Raw genomic sequence first — 23,477 nt, forward strand, 5'->3', positions numbered from 1 at the left:
AAGTTTAAGCACTAGAAGAAATTTGAGCTTAAAAAATAAATAAATTGAGAGCCAACTCTTCAGCTGCTGAAAACTTTATTCAGTTACTTTGCACACCTGAACTGTGAAGATTTATACAAAAAAAGATCCTTACATTATTTTACTGATGTTAAAATTGCAGCTTCAAGTATTTTAATCATTTTACTCAAAATATAAAGACAGGGAAGAAAATTACCAATGAATCTCCTGAAAGCATCTAACCTTATGAAGACTATATCATTACTGTTGCAATGAGGATTGGCTAAAGCCTTAAACTGTTTTATGAAATGCCACTTGTATTCAAATCTTTCTGCATAAATGTGTCCCATCTCAGAGAGAACTTCGCCAAGAAGTGAACTTCAATTCAAACTTCTTTTTGCTGTCTCATCCAGAAGAAATAAAATCAGTTCTTATGGAACAGAGTACTGATTTTGTCTCCACCTAGTAGGAGCGCACCAAACAGCAAGCTACTGAGAGAAAAAATTACAAACACACATATACAAGCCGCCCTTACAAATAAAATAGAAAATAAAATACTTATTCTCTGCTGCAGCCCCAGCTGCAACAAAGAATGCAGCAATATGAAGAGACAAACATTAGCTGGAATGTAAGACGCAAATGCCTCCAGTGAACAAATAAGGTCCATCAGCACGTGGAAGGTGTGTGCACATAACATGTCTTACAGCACCAGATCCCATGAGATCCCATGCTCCTGCAAGACACCGAGGGTTCCTGGCACTGAGATGTGGGAACCAGCAGCCCTCAGATGGCACCTTGCAGATGTAGGTTCCTAATGAAATATAAAGCACATCTACTCCATTTAGTGACCTGAGTACTTTCTTTGGCTTAGTTTTTCTCCCCAAGCATTTGCTGCTAAGCTAATTAAGCATTTAAAAATAACAGTCTCTCACCTTGTAGAGACTCCACATAAATATTACTCTGTCTTCTTCAAGGGCCAGATTCTCTGCAGGAGAAAATCGATATAGTTTCACTGACTGAGGATCTGGCCTTAAAAAGTTTATTCAGTGCATTAAAAACAGCCCAGTACAACATACGCTCTGGCAGTAGAACAGTTCTCCAGATTAATATTTGAAGGAAATTTTGGCAATAAAATAAAAGCTCTGTTTTGAAATGCTGCCATTTTTCAATCAGTGCTGACCACCACGGATTCTCCTCTCGTAAACTGTACGGTTAGAGCTGGCGTTTCGCTGTCATTTTCATCAAGCTTCAGAGCAGCATTGTCCAAGCCAGCACTGCGTGGCTGTGGCACGGTGGTGGGCTCTGCAGTCTGAGTTGGAGTTGAGCAATACAGGATGAAGCCCACCATGATGATGACAAAGGACAGGATATAAAGACCTGAAAACTGGCAGAGGAAAAAGATGTGTTAAGTCTTTTGTCATGCAAAAAGGTGCAAACACTACCTTCTTTTAAGAAGGCAAAAGCCACCCTTTCTCTTAGACATATGTTAATATGCTTGATCATCATGCTCTATACTCAAGTCTGGAAATCAAAATTCACCAACTCTATTTACCAATAAGCTGCTGTTTTCCTCTGCACCTCCTCCTCAGTACTGTTGGGCAGGGAATATCTATGATTTTCAACAGAAAGAACAAATGGCCCTAACTGTGGTGATACCTAAGGGAAGCTTTTATACATGTGAAGGCTAAAACACTGCTCTCCAGAGAATTTCAGTTATCACAAGTATTTTACCTCCTGGCAAGAAATGAACCTCTCCCTCCTGCAATTCACCAAAGCATCTGGCTCTCTGCACAGCTCAACCATCTGCAGAGCCAAGTAAGTGGAACCAAAACTGGTTTCCTCCCTACATTCAGCAAGTCCTTGAAGAGAGGATGACTGTGGCACCTTCTACAAGGTGGGTGCCTGGGTGCCTTACTGCAAGTGAAGAGTTAGTGTGTGAGGTAAGGTCACAAACTGCTGAGGTACGTCACACATTTGATTCACTATCACTCACTTGCCTGTTCAAAGTCTAACAACTGCCAAGATTCATCTATCTTGAAAGGAAAATAAATGCTTTCTTCATATATCAGATTCAATAATACAAAGTGCTGAAGTTATACGCAGCCAAGAACACTTTTTCATCAAGTTTGTTAAGATCTTCTGCATTGCCATTGCCAAACCACAGATTAAGAAGTGGGACGATGGACATAGCGCATCTTCAGAGAACTACAGAATTGTAGCAGTTGGAAGGGACCTCTGGAGATCATCTAGTCCAACTCCCTGCTAAAGCAGGTTCCCTACGGTAGGTTGCAATACTTTCTACTTTCAACACAGCCTGCCAAACTCCAAAACGTACCCAAATCATAGAATCATAGAATCACAAGGTTGGAAACGACCTACAAGATCATCTAGTCCAACCATCTCCTCATCACCATTGCCACCACAAGCACTAAACCACATCACACAGCACGTCGTCCAGATGCCTCTTGAACACTGCCAGGGACAGTGCCTCCACCACCTCCCTGGGCAGCCATTCCAGTGCCTGACCACTCTCTGAGAGAAAAGGTTCTTCCTTATGTCCAACCTAAACCTCCTCTGGTACAACTTGTGGCCACTTCCCCATGTCCTGCTTGTTGCCTGGGAGAAGAGGCCAAATCCCTCTTCACCACAACCTCCCTTCAGGAAGTTGTAGAGTGCAATGAGGTCTCCCCTGAGCCTCCTCTTCTCCAGACTGAACAATCCCAGCTCCCTCAGCCGCTCCTCATAAGACTTGTGCTTCAGACCCCTCACCAGTTTTGTTGCCCTTCTCTGGACACATTCCAGGGCCTCAATGTCTTTCCTGTAGTGAGGAACCCAAGACTGAACACATATACTGGAGGTGTGGCCTCACCAGTGCTGAATAAAGGGGGATGATTACCTTACTGCTCCTGCTGGCCACATTATTTCTAATGCAGGCCAGGAATCTCATCAGCTTCCTAAGATTTCCTTGAAAAATATGTTATATTAGTCAAGCAGCAAAGCTGGATGAAATGAATGGAGCTGAAATAGCAGAAGATTGATCCAAAAGAGACAGAGGGAACCAAAATTAAGTCACTCCAAATCCTAGCTGGTAATCACTTGGCTAGGGAATCCCTGGAAATCACCACACAAACGGAAAAGCAAGCTAAAGCACGCCAACCTTGTGATATCTGCTCTTCTCCTTCAGTCTGTGTCACAGCACCTGCAGAGCTTTTCCAGAGTAGAATCTAAGGATGTGACTGAATGTCACCATACGCTTCTGCTGGGAAATTCACAGTCACTGCCAGACCCCTCTCACAGCGTGCACAAAGAAGTGGCTGCACTTGATGCTGATGATTCCAGAGACTGTTGAGAATTAACCCATCCTTGAGCAGATTCTGATTTTAGTCCATACAGGTCATATCTCCTTATTCAATACCAAGCTGAAAGAATACTTGAGGTATTACCGGAGGACTGTAACTCCATCTAGCGTCTGCATTTTCAGTATACTCTCTGTAAAGGAGTTTATTCAACATAAATGTTTGAAGGCCACAGGTAACATCTCTTGAGGGCTGTGGCATTATTATCGCTCCCTTTTTTGGCTGCTTCATTGCTTCTAAACACAGGTACAAATTTGTACTTTCCAAAATATATTTTTGGAAGTGACTTTGAAAGGATATTTTTAATTCTTAAAATGTAAGTACAGTTCATTTTCTATACTCATTTACGATGGATGCTCTGTAGTTTTGAGCAGTTTGGAGCAAATTTTGGAACCCAAAACATAGAGGAAAACTGAGGTAAGAGTCTCCTGAAAATTAACATCTAGCTGTCACTGGGTCCTACCATTCCAAAACTGGTTCTCCATAATGCTGAAGAGAAAGTAACCACATATAAATTAAGTAATTTAAGCAAAGTTCACAAGCTTCTCATTGAGCCCCTCTAGTCACTGAGCAACTGATTTAATTACTCCAATCGCTGTAATTTGCTATGTTCCCACAATGATTCTGGATGGAAAGTGTTGGGTGGGATGAAACGTTTTCAGCACTGCCATTAAGCTTGAACAAGCACTACAAAAAGTATTTCAGAGAGCAGAAAATGTAATTACCTTTTGGACAGCAATCAGAATAATACATTTATCTGCTTTTTTTGCTTTTTTTCAATTCCTTTAGTTACTCCTCAGCAGTACTAAGAACTCGAGTCCTCTCCTTGTTATGTTTGTAATGAACACATTACATTTTTAAAAGAAAATGTTGATTTATGGAGATCAAGCCAAACTGCTACTCTTTCAGAACAGTCAGATGCAAACCCTTTCTTTGGATGCTTGCAGAGATGAACCAAATCAACCACAGAGCTCCGCACAGGGAGTACGGCAAAAACTCTACCATTTACCTTGGGAAATTATTATTATCTCTCAATGAATACACAGCCCATGAAGCATGAAATTGTTTCTAAAAAATCACTTAACTGCCTAATGGTGCAATGCTAGGTAATTAACTGTGAGTCCTGACTGACATCTGTCAATGATGACTGATACAGAAATTTACAACTGCAAACAATCGTTCAAGGGCTCATAAAATGTTTTATCTATATTTTTGGAATAAAAACATTAACTATAGTGAGAGAAATTACTTACTTTATAGTAAAACAAGAAGAGTCCAAAGAAAAGACTGTAGAGGTCTGCAGTAAGAATGCCCAAGTTGACCGAGGTTGCACTCGTAACTTTAATCACCACTGGCATGAAGCTGTACAGCCCAAACATACACAGGGCAAATACTATGAACAGTAATGCTGAAAAACAAAATGGCAATTTACTTCTAAGGCAGAGAATAATAATCTTACAGATCACTGACATTCTTCAGATGTTTCAAAACTCTACACGTTTATCTTTCAGAATAAGGACTGCTAAAATATAAGGAAATGCCAATTTAAGAAAAAAGCAACAAAATACTTATTTTCCACGACCACCCACTATTGCAAAGATGATTGTATCTATGCAAGGTTGTGCTTGTTCTTCCCTACTTAACACAGCAGCTGTCTGAAGACATTTAGAATCACATTTCCTAATAACGTGCAGTTCTGTTGAGATCGAAATGAGTCACAAAACCAGTTCTCCCAGTATTTCACGTAGGAAGGACAACAGAAAAATGTTCTTGCAAATTTCCAAGGCCAAACATGTTTGTAATTAAGTGAGTTGGACTTTTATAAGGAAAATGCAAAATCTGAACTCAAATTTCCATGTTCAACGCTGCACACCTTGTGTCTTTGCTGAGTGCTTCAAAGTTTACAGAAAATAAATTTGTGACAATATAATAAGAATGTTGCTTAAAATTCAGAGAAAGAAAACGAAAACATCAGCGTGTCAAATCTAAATGATTATCATTTTTTCAGTGTTCTGAAACGTCCTTTTGCTACACACATACCTATTTTCCAGTTCCACTGAATTTTCATTATATCCTTTTGCTCCAGAATGGCTCTAAAATTACAGAAAAGATATAACAAGTAAAAAAGAAATAAACAAACACACCTACTTGTGTTCAAGTAGAGAAGTTAATGAGCAGAATATATAAGAAACATTTTGATTTGCAATCCTTTAATTTATGTTTAAAATGTTTTTGAATGGCACTAACTCCAACATCTAAAAAGCCTGAAAAAAGACTTGAAAACTAAAGTGCCTGAAAGTGAAGAGCACTTTTATTTAATTCTTATGCCTTCTTCTCAGACTTTTTCATCCTTCAGAGATTTACTTTTATTTCATACACCACTTGAGGAAATCATTAACTATAATGATGAGAAATTAAGAACATAAAATTAATTAGTTAGACTTAAGTGCATGTGGTCTGTTAGGGTTATCTGTAAGAGTATCCATGGCTTTATTTTAAACCAAAGTTTAATACAGAAGACCTCTAACGATTACCTCCTAAATCTTTCCACAGGGAAAAGCCATTAAGAAATACGTTCCTGCAAGCAGTCCTCAGTGTACTGCATGTCCTCATGAAGGTCAACCAAATTCAAAATAAAGCCAAGTATCATACCTATTCAGGTGCAGGAGTTGAGCTTTAGAATTGCTGTAGTAACAGCAGAACAAACAAAAAGGATGTAAAGTGAATGCTGACCAGCCACAAAAATAAAATTCAAATAGGAGTCCCATGTAGGCCAAATGGACAGGCAACAAAGAATTAATTTAACAATGTAATTTCATTGAAGACAAGCAATCATCTGTAGAATAGTCTTAATTAGTTTTAAAATAAATATTAGATCCTTACAGCTGCAGACCGCTGATAATAGTCCCAAACAAGCCCACCATTCCTAGAAACTCGACTCTGCTCAGATTTTTCACAATGTATTCCTCACTCACATTAGATATGGCATACAAAGAAGCACCCAGAAGAACTAAGACATCTCCAATCACCACGTCACTTCCTGTACAGAAATATTAATCCACAATAAGGGCAATGCTGCAAACACTTTTTTAAAAACAACTTTCCTTAAATAGACAAGCAAATGTATCTCTAGTATCTATTTTCTTAGCAAGCAGGTAAGGAAATGCCTGTGTGCAAGCAGGTTGCTGGCTGACCCTGCTAACTGCTCATACCTCTGGCATAATCTGGAAGGAGCTGAGCTCAACACTTACCAAGCCACTGCTGTACAGTGTGGTCCAGTCCTGCTTCTGCCAACATTAGGCAGAAAAACTGGAGAAAAGTACAGATTAGAGATGCTCTACACTTTTCTGAGTATCACCCCTGATTTTGCTGTAAGGCAAAAATGCATCTGTTCATTTGAGTGGCACCTGGACTGAGTTTCAGGTTTATGGCAGATCTAAAGTAGGTACTGTAGATGGGTGGCACACGTGTCATGCTGTGATGTGTGTGTACCATGCGAGTGGGACTCCCTGTAATACAACCGTTATCAATAAATGCCATCACGGATCAGCCATTCTGCAAGGCAATTGCTGTTGTTTAAAACCTTGAATTGATTTCAGACTTCCTTCCCTAAGCCAGTTGGCGATCACTGCAAAGACAGATCTGCAATATGAAGGCAACCAACAGTAACAACAAGCAAGTCACTGAGTAATGCTCAGGTGCCCTGCAGGCAAAGAGCATTTGTCTCCCTTAGGGCCAAGATATTTGTGTCACACAGAATTAAAGCTGAACCTGAATTTATCTTTCTACCTTACCTGAAGTCCCAAAATAATGCCAACAAGGCTTAGCTGTACACTGCCTGATCATGGTAACGACAGTTTCCTATCCTGCTTTTTACGCACATAGAAAACTGCACACTAGAAAAGTCTGCTCATAGGCTGACAGAGTGCAAATAAGATGAAGTCTGTAGGGAGAGGAGGCATCTTTTCTCAGACCATCTCACATATGAAATGAACAAGCCTTCAGGAATAAGTCTTTTCATCAGGTCTGATAAACAGCAATGAATGAAATGTAGCACCAGTGTTTCCCTTTTAACCCCAGTTAAAAGGGCCTTCCTGGAGAAGAAATTCAAATAGCAATGTGTTTTCTTCATTTTTAAAAGAAAGCTACACCCTTCCCCCTGCATTTGCTTCTCTTCCTCCTTTGCAAGTTAGCCCACTGTGGAAGCCACGACCCCATTTTTCCCTGCACAATACAGAATTCCTTACCTTCACTGTCCTGCCTCCCTGCCAAAATGTCAGCACCCACCATCGTTCCGACACCCAGCAAGCAGACAGCAACCGCAATGAAATGGATCAGCCGGTACCTTGCACGGAGAATGAACCAGGACAGAGCCATCAGCACAGGAATCCCAAAACAATCCAGTAGCTGTGTGCACAGAAATGATTTTGATTAGAAGGCCACTCCAAATCTGGATTTCTCTATCCTGAAAACAAATGCTGAGGATTTTATTTTCCATCACAACCAGATGTTACCGAAAGACACAAAACAACCCTTGTGGATTCATTTCAGTGCAAGAGGGATCACACCCACATCTTATCATAAAATGCATTTCAAAAGTGAGGAGGGGCTGGTGGGCATTGCCTCTAGGAAAAAACTCACTAATCTGGAAACACCTGCAGTGACGGATCTAATCAATTCCTGCAGCTTCACAAATTAGTGCTAGGACATCGCACTGAAGCCACGCCGCTTCCTGTGACACCAGTACAAGGAGGTTGTTCACTGACTCCCTTTTTTCCCCTCCACGTTTTGTCTAGCTCATCTTTCACTCCTCAAATCTGTGATTAAAGTTTGGGATGCATTTACACAGTGCTAAAGTCCAAAAGTGCTGAAGGATATAGATGATCCAATGTTACACCAAGGCAAAAATAAGGCAAGGCAAATAAGGCAAAAATCTGCAGGTTTTTTCTTTCCTTTCCTTTTCTCTTCTTCCCTTTTCTTTCCTTTTCTTCTTTTCTCTTTTCCTTTCCTTTTTGTCTTCAAGTGGATCTTACCAAAAAGCATTGTAAGGTGCTGAAAAGCATGTGCAAAATCGGTGAAAGAAGAACAAGATGAGAAAAGCAGCTTCCTTAAGTCAGCTTCTCAACCTCCCAGCTTCCTAAAATTATGTACAATTCAATGCTTTTTCAGTTCATTACTCTGCTAAAGCTGACACTCAGAAAGAAACAGGTAATTCAGTGATTTGTCCATGCCACAACAGCAAACACACACAAAAGCAGGAGCACAGAAGCATTTCGGATGTGTTTGCAGACATTGCCCTGAGCAGATTTTAAGTTCAAGGATGTCTGCACTCCATGGCAAGCAGTGACACTGGCTTCTGTTTTCTTTCTTCATTACTACCTCCCTGTGTGTTCCTAAAATCTTACACACCTTTGCCTCACTTGTGCTATACTCATTTCTCCCTTGTCGCAGTGGAAAAAAATAAGCAAGAGTTAGCTGTATATTTAATGCAGAAAAATGGGTAGCAGCATTAAATGGACATAATGTTCCAGGATAACCAACTAATATCAAGAACAGTCAGCTAATCATAATTGGTTCAATATTTAATTAACAAAACAGACATTGTTTCCTAATTTGACTATAGAAAAATGAAGTGGATTTTCTGACCTGCCTCAGTTGAGTGCCGTACTTTAGAGACCAGTTTACAGCAGAACATGTAGTTAGCCTTCCAAAGCCTGCTCACAAATTAGTCTTAAACCCTTAAAACCTGGCTTCCTAAAATCAATGCAAAGGATGGGGTTCACGTCACTGGGGCCATGGCTGAGGCATTACAAATAAAGGCAAGAGCCAGCAGTCCTTCCATGGTCAGCTTTTGCCAGCTTCTACCTACCACCATACTCTTGTGCTCATTAGTTCAGCCACTGCCCATAAGGATTTTAACAAAACAGACTCAATAAAGCCTTGCAAGCTTGAACTTTCATAGCTACAAATATTAAAGCCTTACCAATACAGCATGAAAGAGGTTGTTACAGATTAAACCCTAATGGTGCTCTCTAATCCTTCCACCTATTTGTCTCTGTTCTTTGGACTGTTTCCAGCTTGTCCAGCTTGGGAGGTCTGCATAAAGGAACAGGCGTTTGCCCAGGCTGTATCATCAGACCTCAGAACCACACAGGTTGTAATACATCCTATCACGTATTTCAGGGCAACTTCGCTCTGCTGAAAAAGTAATATTCTATGAGTTTCTGCACTTTATCTCACCTTTTGTCTGGGCTCAAAACACAAAACAAAGAAACAAACAAACTCAACAACAACAAAAAGCCCTGTGATTTTCTGGCACCTCCCCCTACTTTGACTTTTTTGACAAGTATCAAGAAGAGTCATTTATCTGTTTCACCAACAAGTACAGTTCAGCTCTCATGAATCAAGATTTTCCACTTCTGTTCTGAATCAATTCTGAAATGTATTTGAAAGCACAGTCTTAAACAAAGACTTCTCTGAAATAGGAATTTCTCTGTGAAGAAATACTACAAAAATACTAATTAAAAAAATGTTTTCACACACATCTCCCCAAGAGTAGACATCTCCTCTGTTAATAAGTAAGCTTTTGCTTCCCTGTTTATTGAGATGTTACCATGCAGCTTTCTAACTTCCAAGCTGTTTTCCAACTCAAACAGAGAATGGAATCAAAACCTTTGGGGAAAAAGAAAAAAAAAAATGATGTAAGGAAGAAGTAAATAATCAGCCATGATCTCTTCTGGTAACATCAGATAGGAAATTGCTGCATCCAGACCAATAACACGTTGTAGAGTTGCAGCATCCCTGTTAGTGGACTTGCAGCCATCACATCCAGTCATCAAATGATGAAGAACACACACTTGCAATCTGTTTCAGGGGGCAGTTACACTCAGAAAAAACGTATCTGATTTCCATGTACTGATCTCGCCTGTTTTTCATTTACCACATTACAAAGCTCTTTGGTAGAAAATGCTCTCACCTGCACAGGATCAAGATTACAGAGGTGCAAAGCAGAAACACCATCACAATGAATTGTGTCAGTAGAACTGTTTAAAAGAATGAAGTTTGTTTATTCAGACTTTATGACATTTATGGCAGTACTGTGGTACTGACTACTACTGTCAGTAGAGCCTCAGCAAACTCACCTTACTCAATTCCAGCCTGTATTTTCACACAGGGGGGAAAAAAAAACAGTAACATCTTGATTTGATTTATGAGTGTTTTGACCCAAGCCAGGTTATGGCCACACTGCTCATAGGAAGGTTTTAAGGGTAGAGTGAGTAAATCATTAAAAGATGTTTTAATACATGGTTAATCAATTATCACGGACTGCAGGAGGTCACTGGTTTGTTATAACTGCTGGCTCCAGCACTAAAGCTAAGCAGCTTAGCCTGCACACTCTCCCCCATGGTTCCCAACAGGCAGGTTCCTGCTGAAAGCCAAGCTTCCAGCCTGGATTTTCTCCTGTGAAGGTTCATACTCTTCCACAAACTGATATTCTACCTATAAAATTTCTCCACCTGAATTATCAACAGAGAAAATGCTAGTTGTGCCTAATAACTTTGGCAACACAAAACCATAGCTGCACCACTTCTAGTTTTGCTATGAAATACATGGTCGGACAGCAATACAGCCATGTCCTGCCTCCAGCCTGGAGCACACCAGCACTGAGGAAGTCTCAGCCACAGCCCAGCAGGAGATCCAGCTGTGCACCTAAGTCTTTTTCTGTATTTACAGAGAAAGGGAAGTTGCCATCCTGATATTATCTCTAAAAATTTTTCCAACCCCTCCCTGCAATGCTAGCATTTCATAACTAAAGGAAAACCAAGTGGTTTGGTTTTTTTCCTGTGTTTGTGTGAAAACACATGGAAGTCCCTTGCTGAGCGGAAACCTACATTTAAACAAAAAGATAAAGCTAAGGGAAAGCTCCAGCCAGCCACCATTTTTATAGTAATTAAACTGTATTCAGGAAAGTCTTGAATACTCCTGCTTTGCTCTTACACACGCTGAGCTTCCACTTAGAGCCACTACTGAAGCCAGAGGCTCAGAACCACAGATTCTAATGTAACTGCAGAAGATGCTGGCTGCTGACAGCAAATGCTTTGCATGGGAGTAAACTGCAGGTTTTTTTGTCTTGAATCCCCATTTGAACCCCGTGACTTCAGAAAATGTGCAAGAAACCTGACTGCAGCTGGTAGTTACAGTAAATTCACAGTTACTGAACTGGCACTCGAAGCAGCTGTCTGGAGGTTCTCACATGCACATCTAGTAAATGTTTGAATCTGGCAATTGGACTCCATGACCCACTGTATCTACTCTTTCTTCTGACTATGAAAGATATCGTGGGAACACTTCACCACTTCTGAGAAGGATCAAAGTCCCGGCTTTTTCAGCTGTAAAGCGTATGATCAAACAGCATCTCAATGATCAGCTTAGCTTGATCTTGAGCCTGAAACATACCATTCTTAAGTCTGTAATTTCTGAGGCATTATTTGTAAGTAAATTAAAGACTTAATGAGCCATAATACATAATTATGAAGTGGCAATGCAACAAGAATAACCCCTAAGGCACATTACTGTTCCTTCAACAGTACAAGAAAACACTACCACAGCTCTCTAAAGGAAGCCTACACCACAGGTGTTCATTGCTTTATAGATATTTCTTTTAAATATTAACTTTTGTTACTTTGACTCAAGAACAGTGATATCTACACATTCCTTTTCAACTAACAGCTGATTTTGTATGATACATTATGCCTTTATTTAGGTAAATGGGGCCAGGACCTGATCCACAGGTTCACCATTGTTAAAAGCAGGCATAGGCTGCCACCCTCCATTCTTGCTTCTGCACTGTCCCCTCCCTTGTCCTGGCAGACATAGTTCATGTCTGTGGAGTGTGGCAAAAACTGCCACCACAGTCTTGCTGTTATTTTAGAACAAATGTGCCCCAGTGCAGCAATGAAGTATCAAGCACTGGCACTCCTGAGGACATGACTGTTGACTGATATTTGGCATACTGACCTCCCTCCCATCTCATAGAGAGAGTTCTGAATTGCCACAGCCAAAAGCCATAGCACTGGCTCTTCACTGCATGCTCAGAAACACCAGCTGACTTCCAATATGTCCTCACACGTGGGGTTACATCTTGCAAAGATTCCCACTGCTTCCAGGCTGATCTACCTCACTCCCATCATACTCAGAGCTCAAGCTGAGCCAGTGTTATCTGGTCCAAAATCTTTACACTGTGTCATGAAAAAAAAACCCTGAGTGGCTGTCAGCAAACTCTTAGAAGTGCTTTCTATCAAAATAATTAGAGTTCAACTCAAGAGTTGGCAATGGATAATATCAGCCAATTTTCTCTGCTTCCTGGAAATGTTGCAGAATGCTCTTCTCTGTACTGCAGAGAAAATAGATCCTGAAAGGCTTTTTCAGGTTTAAATAGCTTCCATGTCTGTCCTATGAATCTCATTTCAGAAATGAGTCCAAAACCGCAATCAAAGCAGCAGTTCAAAATAGAGATAGTCCTTACCTGAACGCTCGTGAGAGTCGTGTATTGGTAGGCTTTTACAATCATGTAATTGGCCTCAACATCAGCCAGTCCCAAAAAAATATACTTCCACCACCTCTGCTTCAGAATTTGAAGAAGACTGTCACCGCCTGTTTAGAAAAGAGCAGCAGTCAGTGTGTTTCTTTCCAATCAAATATTGCCCAGGAATCTTTCTTTTAAGAAGTATAAGTAATACTGTGATGCTGAATTTGGGTTGCCTCTGCTTAAGGAAAGTATAACAAAAGTACAATATAGCCAGAGAGAAGACCATAGAAATGGTGAAAAGCAGAGACACTGTCTCAAAGATATATATACATATATAAACTAGAATGTTTAAAGAGTAAATTAATACAGTATAGCAACCATATTAAGCAGACTCTTGCTAAGAATTTTTTTTACAATGCCAATTTTCCCCTAATATGACACAGGACTTGAAATAAAAAAGAACAATATAAAACAAATATGAAGTGAAAGCAAGTTACATGCACATTTAACAATGCAATTCACTCCCATGTGTTATTGCAAGGCGGTAATTTCAGCAGGATCTTTACAAAAGCTAGGCCAAGTATTGAGTAAGTTCTGTAATTTCAAACTGTGGGGAAAAAAAAAAAAGGAAGCAGATTCTTTCATCCCACATTTTACATACCAGTCCTAAACGCCAGCATTGTTGTATAAACTAGAAGAAGTAAAGAATAGTTGATAAAACTTTGAAACATTGGAGTATTCACTTGGTACTGTTCTGCCAGGTACTGGCTTGTAACAGCAGTCCCACAGATAAACAAGGACAGCATCTGGCCCAGGAGGATTGTTTTCAAAATATGCCTGTAAATATGAAAGACAACAAAGTAAGCTTAGAATTAAACATTCCAATTCATTAATTATTTTACAGGGAAAAAGCCATTTTATAGATTGATATTTCTTTTTTTTTTTTTTACTGCCTATCGATGTTCTTTCACTTCACCAGCAAGCAGCATTGTGTCCATACTGAAGGTCTCGACCACACAACAGCCAGCAAAAATTGGTAAGGCTGGTCCAAATCAGCTAATAAAGACTGCAGTATGCTGCAAGCACCTCCACTCAACTCAGCTGGGCAGGCTCAGCCCAATGATCTATTCTCATCACATTTTGACACGCGCATTCTGAGTTACACCTCCTGTTCTCCACTGCCTCATCTCAACTTTGTTCATCAGGAATCCGCAGTGTGAAGAGTGGCACAACAATTATCTCAGAAGATTTGAGCCTTTGCAAGTGAGTTGAGTCCCTAAGATGAGCAGTGCTATGGAAATACAAAAACATCAATACTTATTGTGGATTTTTTCTGCTACAATTCATTACATTCTGGTGCAGCTGATGATGGAGTTAAGAGCACATCTGTGCCAACAATCACGCTATCTTCTAAAGTGCAATTCACAGCTAGGGGAAAAGAAAATCTCATGCTCTTTCAATAGCAGCTCCTCCCATAGTATGAAGTGACTAACCTACATGTCCCTACACAGAGAGCCATGCAAAGCTTGCTGTATATCCTTTTCCTGCCACTGAAGCTATGCAGAGTCCTACCACCTTACTGCTTGCACACTCACAAGCAATGTACAGCGAGATCACCTCAGTGCTGCATTGCCTGCGTGGGTCTGTCCACCTCTAAATTTGTTTACTCTGAAGACTACCAATGACAATTTATCTGGTTGCACAACGCAGCAAATTTGTTCCTATGGAGTAATTGAGAAAGGAAAGAGTATCTCATTAGGATTCTACATCTACCCAGTGCCCACAGCCCTCCACTGACAACACAGGGCAAGTCATTCCAGACACACTACCAGAAAGTAATACCACTTGTTTTTTTTCTAACGTGTCACTTAAATGTAGTAATCACCAGCTAACCCAGCTATGATGTGCAATCCAGCTACAGTGTGATCCAGCTACAACGTGCAATCCAGCTGCCAATGTCATCTACAAGAAGGGTGTGCTCTCGGGAGACAAAGCCAACACAAACCATGCCTCCCTTTGGATGCAACATGACTTCTTTGCGCTGAAATTTGCTGCAGTTGCTGCAGTTTGAATTGAAATTCATTTTCAGTTCAGCCTGATCTCAGAGTTCACCTGACTTTAACTGCTGCTAAACACATTTTTCTCCAAACCCTCTTAGATGAGACAGCAAATCTCTGGGAGCCCAGCGGTACTTTACTTCCAAGACAGACAAGTACTACATTCTGCTATAGCTTGCCTTGAGCACCCCAGTAATGGTGCACATCCACACTGTCAGTTTATCTTGTGACAACCTTGTAAGACTGTCAAGTGTGAATGCCTCATTCTGGTGCTTGAACAAGCAGTCTCATCTTCAGCACTTTTAGTGCTGAAGTAAGGAGAGACCGTGTTTCCCATGTTTCAGCTAGAATTTTTTCATAGCTACTTTGTAGCACAGAATTAACTGCACACACTGCTGTAAAGCACACCTACATAAGGAGCGATTGCTGACAAAAAGAAATAAAAAGCAAAAAAAATCTGTGAAGCTACTCTACTTCCGTAATACTGGATTACTTTTTATTCTGGCAAAGATCTGACTGTATCACTTGGTAAACATATGAGCAAAGATCTGGCACACATCCTGGCCATTCCTTCTGACTGATGCAGAAATGTCTTTTTACATTCACCTGAAGAACTCAGGCCACCCGGCACCACTCAGAACATAACACAGGCCAGCTAAATTTTCAAAGATGAGATTTCCCTCCTCCCTCCAGGAAGCTGAACACTGCTCCCAGCTCTCCTGTTGCCACCCCATAGGCAATGAGAGGAGAAGTCTCACTACAATATGGAGGAGGAATAACATGGTGAACAGGAGCAACGGGAAACATGGTTCCAGCAGCACAGGCAGGAGCACCCTGCAGGCCTGCGCCTGTTCAACATGGGCCTCAGTTGAGTCAAGATGGTCAACACTCTCACAGGCTCTGCAAGAGGCAGCCCTCACATCTCCCAAACACCTGCACTTCTCTAGAGCAGAGGTCTCCATATGCAGCATTTTGGCACATGGATAATAACCCGGCAAAAAGAAAATCTGCTGACACTCACATCTGCTAATGACTGATCAGCTTCAACCACCAGTTACCAAAACCAGCCTGGTTCTCAATAGGGCTGACCCTCAGCTATCCTAACAACTAAGTTTCTCCAGCTTGAAGCACTCAGGAAATTACATTCTCCCATTGTTACAGTGGGAAGAGCAGCAGGCCCAGAACCTGCAGAGCTGCTCACTTGGTGGCTGCCACATCAGCGATTGCCACGTGGTTAATGTATGCCAAGGCACTCCTACTGCATTCCCTTCTACAGCACTGAAGGCGGATGCAAGGCTGTGTCTCTGCCTCACTCTCTTTATTTTTCTCCTACTCACAGATTTTCATGCCAAAGTGAGTTTCTTCAAACCAAGAAACCAAGAGCACATTCCCAGTGCTCAAAGCAGCAGTTCAACACGGTAAGGCTACCCCCATGGAACATGTGCTCAAGTGCTTTCCTTGTGTTGTATGAGTTCAGTGCCCACCAAATTTACACAGCAAATTAACCTTACCCAAATCAACCTTACCCAAAGTGCTTTGTCCTCCGCCAAATTTCAGAGTAAAATTTAAATTCTATTGGTTACATTTTGCAAGACAACTTCTTATCAGAAAAATGCATGCAAGACATCTGTTTCCATTCACTTCATGATATAGCTATTGATTAATGTGATTCTTAATAATTCATCATGTTGTTTGTTTTTGTTTTTTAAACATTATTAATAATTAACTCTTCCATGTTAGAAATTGGTCTTTCTTTTTTAATGCATTGGTAAGGACTAAATCATTCTGGACTCTGATGACACAAAGTGGTCTGAGACAGCCTTTTAGTTATAAGTTTGTTTTTTGTTGGTGATGTGGGGCTTTTTTTGTTGTTGCCAGAATTATAGGTTTTTTGTTTGCTTTTTTTTGTTTTGGCTTTTTTAAACCGCTTGGCAAGTGGCTATTGAGTTATCACTTCATCTCTCCCTTTAGAATCAAGGCTGATTTAGGCTGGAAATAACAGTGTAAGATCACCAAACCGAACTGATATACCATCAGGCCACACATCCTATCTGACTATTCCTATAAGAGCTGAGAGACATTTTTGGAACAAGTGAGAACTTGGCACAATGTGTTCCATGGCCACTGCTGGTCCAGCCACTTGGCATACAGCCTCCAGCATCTTGAGAACACCAGGCTGGTGGCTCTGTGGCTCCAGGTGAAACACAGAGGAAGAGCATATCAAAACAATAAAAACATACTTAGTTCATAGATTAGAAAGTTCAAGAACCTCTAATAGGCCCACTGCTAACGGTTTTATTGGTTATTATTTTAATAAACTCTGTAATTTTCATGTGATCTTTTTCCTCACAAAAAAAAAAAAAAAAATACCACTCTTCTAAAATTAAAAATTTTATTGATGTCACCAGTTAAACACCAACAGGTCAAGCCTGGCAACCTCAAACAGAGCATTTACTCACATTTCAGCTTCAGCTACTGAACCCTTCCCAAATGAGGGAAACAGAAAGAGAGACCACTTTGTTTGAACCACCTCGCATAGTTATGTGAATCAGTACAGGAAACACAAGTGCAAGATGAAGCCTATTTCATTATTATGAGGAGAAAAAGGTTCTTCTAGGTCAACCTTTTCAGTGTTTCAGTGTTCTGCTTTGAAACGGAGATCAATTAATTTGTAAAAGGCAACGAACTGGAGTGGAAAAACAACAAAGTCCATTTAGTCTACTGCACACGTTAAACGTTTGTATAACTCTGGCCTCTAAATCTCAAGTGGCAGAGCCTCCAAACACCTGGAAAAAAAAATTAAAAATTCAGTAGCAACAGAGAAGCCTTTGGAGAAGACAGCCAGAGCTCTATTTTCTTTGAAGCAGCACCCAGACTAAACAATACAGCCCTCTGGCAACATCTGGCAACATCACTACCTGTGAGATTACTGAGCACTTCCTGCTAGTTCCATCTTGTATTTTGGGGCACTCCTGAAATGCAGGAGGAACAGAAAACTTGTAACCAGAAAAAGAGAGGCAGGTTTCACACTTCAGAATAGGTCTGTACTTGACCAGCACAAATCCCCGCACATCCCTGCCATCACACTCTGGATTGTAAGCACGATGCTGGCAGGAGCCAGCGCTTCCTTGTTAGCAGGGAATGCCCGGTGCAGTGCTTACCTGAAACCACGTCCGGAGCCCACAAAAAAGCTTTTTAAATTGACACTTCTTTATTTTCTCCCTCAGACGCAAACTGAATTTGTAAGTGAACGGAAACTCCCGAGGGCTGAGGGCAGGAGGCCATCTGCACTCACTAAGGCAGCGCTGACTAGCGCAGGGACACGTGCCATGCCTGCACCGCTTGCTTTCCGCCAGTTTTTCCACGCTTCACCAGCGCTGCCGCGCTAAGCGATATACATCAGTGGGACTCAGCCCCGAGCTGATTCCAGAGACGAGAGGAAGGGAAGTCCTTCTAGACTCCGCACTCACGTCAGCTATTTGGTTCTGTTACCTTCTTCCCTCCTGTTTCCCTTTCCTTCTTTGCCGCAAAGTTGACGGAGACGAAAACAGAAAAAATAATACTAAGCCAGAATTGCTAAGATTAAAAATAAACAAATAAATCACGGTGCATCAACGGACACGTGAGATGACACCCACAGCCCCGCAACCCGGCACACCTCCGGCTCCGCACACCAGATTCCCGGACCCTCGGTTCCCGTTCCCGCCCTCACCTCCCCGCCCAGAGCTCCCAGCCCATCGGCACGAGCGCAACGCAGCCCGGCCGCGCTACCGAGCCCGTTCTCCAGGACGCGAGCCCGGCTCCACGTGGAAGCAGCAGGCCGCGCGCTCACCAGGTGCACAGCTTGTCGCCCAGCAGCGCCAGCAGCCGGCGCGGAGCAGCAGCGGCGGTCCCGGGCGGCGCCGCCTCGGCTCCAGCGGCGGCCCCAGCGGCGGCCCGAGCGGCATCCTCGGCCTCCATGGCGCGGCGCTGCCTCAAACCTGCGCCCGCCGCGCAGGAACGGAGCGAGCGCCGCGGTAACGCGGTCCAGCTACGAGCGGAGGAAGGGAGGAGCCGCCGCTTCGCGCCCAGCGGAGCTTTGTGCCCGCCGAGGGGCCGCCCCCGGGAGGGGCATGGCTCGGCCGGGAGCTCTCGGTGCCTCGCTGCCGTAGCGAGCTCGGCCCCGCCGGCGCGGTGGGCCTGGCCTGACTGTCGTGGGGCGTCCCGAGCCCCATCCTTCTTCAGTCCCAGTGGTTGCCCCAGACCTTCACCCTTTGATTTTTCCCAGATTTCTATACGGCCTTGAGCTCCTCCGGGCCTTCGGTCCCCACCTTTGGCGACGAGTGCCACCCTAAGGATGTATCGAGCCCGGATGCCGCCACCCACACCCTAGCAAAAAGCACGCAGCTCACCCGGAGGAGCCGGTGGCGTTTTGCACCATGTTTTAGTGGCTGACTTCTGATGACACCCTGCCTGCATCACGGGTGATGGATTCAAACCCGAGGTTCCTAATAAAAATGAGGAAAAAGAGGTTCTGCTATAACTCCCACAAGAAATCAGTCTGTGAAGATTAGCTTCAGTGCTGTGATAGTTATGAGTCAGGTAACGCTGGTCATGCAGAAACATAATTTAGAATACAAATAAGATAGCGGAGCTGAAGCAGAAGTAGCAGACATTGCGTATGTTGTCACGACTGCTCTCCACAGTTGCAGTCTATTCTCTCATCTGCGATCTGCTGATTCTCCAGAGGTGGGAAATGAGTCTCTGCTGCCTTTTGCCTCCAGTCAAGCTCTTCTCTTGGAATCAGCCTAGGTGGGCTGTGTCTTACAGGTACATTTGTTAGACTTTGGGACTAAGTTCAATTCACAGTGTGATAAACTTTGCTACCTGAGGAAGGTTTTATGGCCTGTGGATAAGCACAGCCATGAACACAGAAAAACCTGAGATATCTAAACGTGACTTTGCGTTAAGGCAGTCCTGCTTCAGGCTCCTGCTTTTACTGCGATTCTGTGTTCGCCTCAGGTGTGACCACATCTGCACATTCTGGGATGTCAGCCGTACGGCTGCCTTGAGCCATGCTGGTGGCTCCAGGGACACCTTCCATGCAGCCCAGGAGCTGGTGGTACAGCTCCCTCCTGCTGCCTCACCGATGGAGACTGCTTTTGTTTAGAGAAGGTATAAAAGTATTAGCACAGCCATACACATGAGACACAGCCCTATCTCCTATCTTCATCTGCTCAGTGTCTGCAGTAGATCAACTCTTCCTCTATGCTATTTTTGTAATGTCTGTAATGGTAAAAAACAAATAATTTTTATGTTGACAGCATCTGCTCTAAGTAAAGTGAAATGCTATACTGCACATACAGACAACTATTACTGCTTTCTGCTTTTACTTTATCTACAAAAGGAAAAACAAAATGTCATGGGTGAACTTAATTTGAAACTGCTGAAGTGATTCCAAATAGAATTTCAAGCAAGCAGAACTGTGAGGATTTTTTTTATTGAAAGTATTTATACCACTAGAGGTCCTTCGTGGTCAAATTATGATTTCTACATTTTTTTACTATAGATCTTTAAGAGTGCTAAATACAAAGATTACTGCCTACAAAGAAATTTATTTTCTGCACTATAATATAATCTTAGAGTAGCAGTAATTTTCCATGCTTCTTATGGTAAAAAGTTGAAGAATTTTTTTCAGAAATTTTAATGGAAATTTTTGCTTTATTTTGAAATACGTCATTTTATTTTTTAGTTCAACAATTGCACATGTAACATTTCTAATTTTTCATTAATTTACACTATTTCTTCACCATAACTTATTTTCTCTTAGAAACAAATAAAGACTAACTACCCAAATCAGGATATGCATTTCAAACAATAGAACAACATAGAACGCAGATTTCATCTGCTGCTTCATGAATGTCTTCTTACTTTTCCAAGTCAAAATCCAGTTAAAAAAATGTTTGAAAGCTGTTTGGAAGAACTGTGCAACTTTGGGAGCTTGAGTAGTAGGACTGAGATTAAATTCATCTCTACAAAACATGATACCACTTATCTGGAAAATAGTAACAAATACTTGTAGCATATGCTCATTATTTGGAAACAATTAGGAACTAAGACAAAGAAGTTCTTGCTGTTCTCAGAATGGCCATGAGCTAGAAATGTCTAGCAGCAGCACAAAGGGCACACAATGGCAATGGGCACAAAGTGGCACCCAGTTGTCTCTCTATGAACAGCAGGAGCACTGCTGTGCTGTGCGGTTGGCAGAGCATTGGCACGGGCTGCCCGGAGGCTGTGGAGTTTCCTTGGAGATCTTCCAAAGCTGCCTGGATGTGAGCCTGGGCACCCTGCTCTGGGTGTCCCTGCTGGACTAGGGGCTGGGACAGGTACCTCTAGACGTCCATTCCAACCTCAGCCATCCTGTGATGCTGAAATTCTGAGATAAGCTGGAATCAAGACATGTATCTGAATAGATTCTGAAACATGGCGCACATGCTAGTTAGTCATGTTCAAGACAAATGGACAAAAAATGCAAAAAGATTTGCAGGAGACCATGAGAGTATGGCTTATTTTACTAGTAAATAATGCTGATGTGGACAAAGCTGCTGTTAAAAAATGCACTGAGAACAAACGCTGGAAAATGAAATAAACCTTTCAAAATAAATTAGATTGGTAGTAAAGAAAAAGCATGTGTATTTTAGTTTATTAATTTTAGGCTGAAAATGAGAAGACAGTCCCTCATTTATGTTTAAAACACAGCTGCCTTTAGTTGGACAATCAGGCCCTGAAACAGATGTTCTGTAGGAGCAGAAGTAACAAGAAAGTAACCTGGGAGCCAAGCATTCACCTCCAATGACATCAGTGTGCTGGGGCTGGCCTGTTCATCTGAGGTGCGACCCAGGAAAAAAATCAGTTTTTGTGGCAGACATAGTGCCTTAGAGGCCTGAGTAAACCAACATGAACATTAATTTCAGTCATAGTCAGCAAGATCTCAAAGGTCACTTGGCGTCACATTCAAATACAACTGCCTCCAGTGTTCAGTCCTCCAGCCCTGGCACTGTCATAAATGACATTAGAAGAGCCAAAGGGCAGATGGAGATTATAGCCTCACTGGAAAGGCAGACATAACAATGCCCAAGGATCACCAACATTTGCATCTTCTTAGAACATGTTGATAGCATGACTTTGTTCCAAACACTCTGTCCCAGAAATGAAGAAAACTCCTCCTCAGTCCTCTGGCAGACTTCGTTGACTTCTTAGAAGTACATTTTTCTGATGTCTGCATGGAATAACATTTAACACTTCCATCTGTGCAACTGCAGCCTATAATATGACCTCTCCAATACACAGCTTCTGTTCTTTGGACTAAATAAACTAGTTTGGATTCTATTATTTTTTTTTTTTAAGTTGATCACTTTAATGACTATGGAAATAGTGCTTGAAAAGACACAGCCTAGAGTTTTCTGTTTGCAGACTGGGTTGCACTTTATTCAGGAATCATGGTATCATAGAATTGCTTAGGCTGGCAGGGACCTTAAAGACCAACCAGTTCCAACCCCCCTGCCATGGGCTCCAGCCTGATGAATGTGCCTTTCAAAGTATTTTTTATTAAAATATGTTTATATATACAATTAGAACCACAGAATAATTTAGGTTGGAAAGAATCTTTGGAGGTTATTTGGTTCATCTCTCTGCTCAAAGCAGGGTCAGCTAGAACAGGCAGTTCAGGACGACATCCAGTTAAACTTGAATATGTCCAAGGTTGGAGATTTCACAACTCTCTGAGCTCCTGCCCCAACTTATAAGTACCCTCACAGTAACACAGATGGCAGCTCCACCACCTCGCCTTGCTAGCCTGTCTTTCCTGTTGCAGTCATATGAGCTGTACCACCATGTCGTCGTGTTTGCAATGAGATTGTGGCCTGTGATCACACACAGATCTCTGGTTCTTCTTGTTTATTTCCCATGCTGTATGCATTAATATACAGGCACTTCAGGGAAGAAAAGGGTGTAGGTATACCTAGAGGAATACAAGAAGATTTCACATAGGCATACATACTCCTAAGGTGGCTGGCCTTCTGATTTTGTCACTGGAAGCAGCTAAAGAACATTTATTGCTCTTACAGTTGTAGCTTATTCTCCAGTCAATTGCAATGGCATGAGAATTGCCATTATGGACCCCACTCCCTGATTCTTTCAGTTTAAAGCACACCTCACTAGCTTAGCCAGCCTGTTCCCAAAAATTGGTCTGCCCCTTCTAGACAGGTGGATTCCATCCTTCCCTAACTGATTATAATCTTCACAGAAGGTCTCATCATTATAAAACCCCTAACCCTCACAACAGCACCAGCCTCATAGCCAGGAGCTGACATGTATTATGCATATTTTCCTGGCTTCCCTCTTTTCTCTATCTGGTAAAATGGAAGAGAAGATAACCTGGGCTCTAGAGTTTTTCACTTGTGCTCCCAGAGCTTTGTAGCTTTCTTTGATTCTTCTCACATTCCACCTTCCAGCATCATTTGTACCCACATGGAAGAGCTACAGGCAATAGTAGTCTGT

General features: G+C 42.0%; 1 protein-coding gene across 1 annotated transcript; it reads right to left on the minus strand.

Moving 5' to 3' along the window:
* Nucleotides 1-97: 97 nt before the first annotated feature.
* SLC35F2 (solute carrier family 35 member F2) lies at nucleotides 98-22,812 on the minus strand. Its single transcript, XM_042868455.1, has 9 exons — nucleotides 22,807-22,812; nucleotides 18,772-19,307; nucleotides 13,544-13,719; nucleotides 12,880-13,007; nucleotides 7,601-7,760; nucleotides 6,237-6,393; nucleotides 5,394-5,446; nucleotides 4,607-4,761; nucleotides 98-1,381 (listed from the first exon to the last, which is right to left on the minus strand). Exons 1-9 carry the CDS (start codon nucleotides 22,810-22,812, stop codon nucleotides 1,163-1,165), a joined length of 1,590 nt encoding a protein of 529 aa, XP_042724389.1. The 3' UTR covers nucleotides 98-1,162.
* Between the last annotated feature and the right edge of the window lie 665 nt (nucleotides 22,813-23,477).

The sequence above is a fragment of the Lagopus leucura genome, unplaced genomic scaffold, assembly GCF_019238085.1.
Source record: "Lagopus leucura isolate 7727_CA_CO unplaced genomic scaffold, USGS_WTPT01 Super-Scaffold_100001, whole genome shotgun sequence".
NCBI classification, from domain to species: domain Eukaryota; kingdom Metazoa; phylum Chordata; class Aves; order Galliformes; family Phasianidae; genus Lagopus; species Lagopus leucura.

Coding starts and splice junctions, on each gene's coding strand:
- SLC35F2 (XM_042868455.1), bottom strand. Junction 13,720..18,771: donor GGCGACAAGCTGTGCACCTG/GTGAGCGCGCGG, acceptor TCATATTTACAG/GCATATTTTGAAAACAATCC. Junction 7,761..12,879: donor CGACTCTCACGAGCGTTCAG/GTAAGGACTATC, acceptor CTGTGCACACAG/CTACTGGATTGTTTTGGGAT.